This window comes from Bison bison, unplaced genomic scaffold, assembly GCF_000754665.1.
Source record: "Bison bison bison isolate TAMUID 2011002044 unplaced genomic scaffold, Bison_UMD1.0 scf7180017864236, whole genome shotgun sequence".
NCBI classification, from domain to species: domain Eukaryota; kingdom Metazoa; phylum Chordata; class Mammalia; order Artiodactyla; family Bovidae; genus Bison; species Bison bison.
In genome coordinates, this window is record NW_011494808.1 from 491447 (window position 1) to 494373 (window position 2927).

The following is a 2927-nucleotide window of genomic DNA, read 5'->3' on the forward strand; positions in this document are numbered from 1 at the left end:
TGGTCATGTATGGATGTGAGAGTTGGACTATAAAGAAAGCTGAGCACCGAAGAATTGATGCTTTTGAACTGTGGTATTTCAGAAGCCTCTTGAGAGTCCCTTGGACTACAAGGAGATCCAACCAGTCCATCCTACAGGAGAGCAGTCCTGAGTGTTCATTGGAAGGACTGATGTTGAAGCTGAAACTCCAATATTTTGGCCACCTGATGCGAAGAGCTGACTCATTTGAAAAGACCCTGATGCTGGGAGGGATTAGGGGCAGGAGGAAAAGGGGACGACAGAGGATGAGATGGTTGGATGGCATCACCGACTCAATGGACGTGAGTTAGGGTAGGCTATGGGAGTTGGTAATGGACAGGGAGACCTGGCGTGCTGTGGCTCATGGGGTCACAAAGAGTCGGACATGACCGAGCAACTGAACTGAACAATGTGATAATTTGATACTAGTTATGGAATGATTCCAAAAATTAATCAATATATCCATCAATCCACTTTATTTGTTAAAATGCTTAAGACCCACTCTCTTGACAGTTTTCAAGTATATAATCCAGTCTCATCAACTGAGTGACCATGCTTTATACCATGCACACACACACACAATATCTTTATTTAGGGTATGAATTAAATTTTACTCATAATTTTTTTGATATAGAAAAACTGGGAAGTTCTAAAAAAATTTTGTTTGTAATTTCTAAAAATTTTGTAATTATTAAATAAATGTAATAAATACATTTATTTACATAAATAAATTACACTTATTTATGAAATGAATGAAATTTTCATTTCATTCATGTGAAATGCTACTCTACACTTCTGTCAGTCTCTTTGGGCTGACATCTCACTCGAGATTTCTTTACCATGGCCTTGCTTGTGTCTTGAACTTCCACCCTATCATTTCTTTACTTCACTCATTATACTACAACCTTTGAACAGGTTCCCAAACAAGCTTGCTACCACTATTCATAATGGTGGGTCATTTCCCAAGCTTTGTATCTCATCCTAAGCATCAATGCCACAAATAGACTTTTCTAACTATCTGAACTATACAGTTATGCCCCTCCTCAGAATTCTCTGTTGAAGAATTCCATTTCTTTAGAGCACTTTCCATGCTTTCTTTATATCTGGTAGGTTTGTTGTTACTTTCCAACTAATTTTCTTTCCCCCCTTCTGTAAAATATGCTCCAAGTGTGGACAAAGTTCCTTCTTTTCATACATGCCACTATATTCTCATCTTTTTTATCATAGTGCCTGACCTATGTCTATATTGAACTATATTTGTTAATTGAAAGAATTGATTTAATAAGAAAGTTAAATGTGTTTGATTACATTTTACCTTATCTCATGCTCTTTAATAAATTAACTAGTATGGATATTCAGATTGATGATTTATCAAAATGAAGTATAAATCTGGTCAACATGGAAAAGTATTAAAATATAAAATTTTATAGGAACAAAGCTCTTTTGATGTATTACTTGCTTTCATTTTCTTCTCATATGTTGGTTTTCTCTTCAACTTTCTTTATTTCAGTATCCAGGCACAATAACATTGGAGGGATTTTCAGTTATTATAGCTCAACTACTTGGCCTTAAAATAGGGTTAGCATATGATGACATCCAGGAGTGTTCCTGTCCAACAGCTAAGTGCATAATGAACCATGAAGCAGTGTAAGCCTTGTTTTTCCTCTCAAATTAATGTCACGCACATGTTTGTGCAGTTGATTACAACATGTGAAGAATTTATATTTTATACTCAATCCCACATCAAAAATTGGGAAGGAATGTTGTGCAAGACGAGAAATCACACTAGTGAATTTGTCCATGTGACACAAGACTCCAGAAAGTAGTGGATCCCATAATAATGAAATATTCACTAAAGGGAATTTGAGGAAAAATGTAAAGACTTATGAGGGCTATGAAATACTGTATTCACACAGATAGTTTTGATGTTTATATTGTTGTTGTATCTGTTGTTCAAAGCAAAATCACCCTTGGCAATGTAACATAGCACTGGTCCCTTTGGCTATTATACTGAGGGGAACAAAAAAGAAGAAAAGATTTGAAGAAGAAAGTAGATGTCCGTATTTGCAGATAGTATGATTGACTACCTACGCAAAGGCAGCAGAATCAGTCAGTGTACCATCAGAACAACAATATCAGAAAATTCATCAGGGTGATCAATCTTGAAAACTAGTCTGTGTACCAGCACTAAGGAAATAGACGACTTACTATAAAATGTCTAATTTTTCCAGAAGTTCATCCATTCAGTACAATTCCAGTCAATATTTTAGGTTATTTTTAAGGAACTGGATGAACTCTGTGGGAGGCATAAAATGGAGATAATAGACATAGATGACATTTTCTTGATTATGGAGTGGAATTTATATTCAAAGGAGAGATTTTATTGATGGGAGATATGACATATCTATAGATTGATCAAAATAAAGAGAAGAGGAGGAAAAGATGATGATGTTGGATATAAGGAACACAGGAGCAAAATCATGGAGTAATGTAGGAGAGAATGTAGGATCTAGTGCTTAAGTAGAGGGGCTGACTTTTAATCAGATCAGATCAGTCGCTCAGTCGTGTCCGACTCTTTGCGACCCCATGAATCCCAGCACACCAGGCCTCCCTGTCCATCACCAACTCCCGGAGTTTACTCAGACTCATGTCCATCGAGTCAATGATGCCATCCAGCCATCTCATCCTCTGTCGTCCCCTTCTCTTCCTGCCCCCAATCCCTCCCAGCATCAGAGTCTTTTCCAATGAGTCAACTCTTCGCATGAGGTGGCGAAAGTACTGGAGTTTCAGCTTTAGCATCATTCCTTCCAAAGAAATCCCAGGGCTGATCTCCTTCAGAATGGACTGGTTGGATCTCCTTGCAGTCCAAGGGCCTCTCAAGAGTCTTCTCCAACACCACAGTTCAAAAG

General features: G+C 37.5%; 1 protein-coding gene across 1 annotated transcript in view; it reads left to right on the forward strand.

Moving 5' to 3' along the window:
• ADAM18 (ADAM metallopeptidase domain 18) overlaps window positions 1-2927 on the forward strand; it is a 108635-nt gene that overhangs the window by 32598 nt on the left and 73110 nt on the right. The window contains exon 11 of the mRNA XM_010846438.1: window positions 1529-1665. Coding sequence (XP_010844740.1) covers window positions 1529-1665 — 137 coding nt within the window. The remainder of the gene's footprint in view (window positions 1-1528; window positions 1666-2927) is intronic.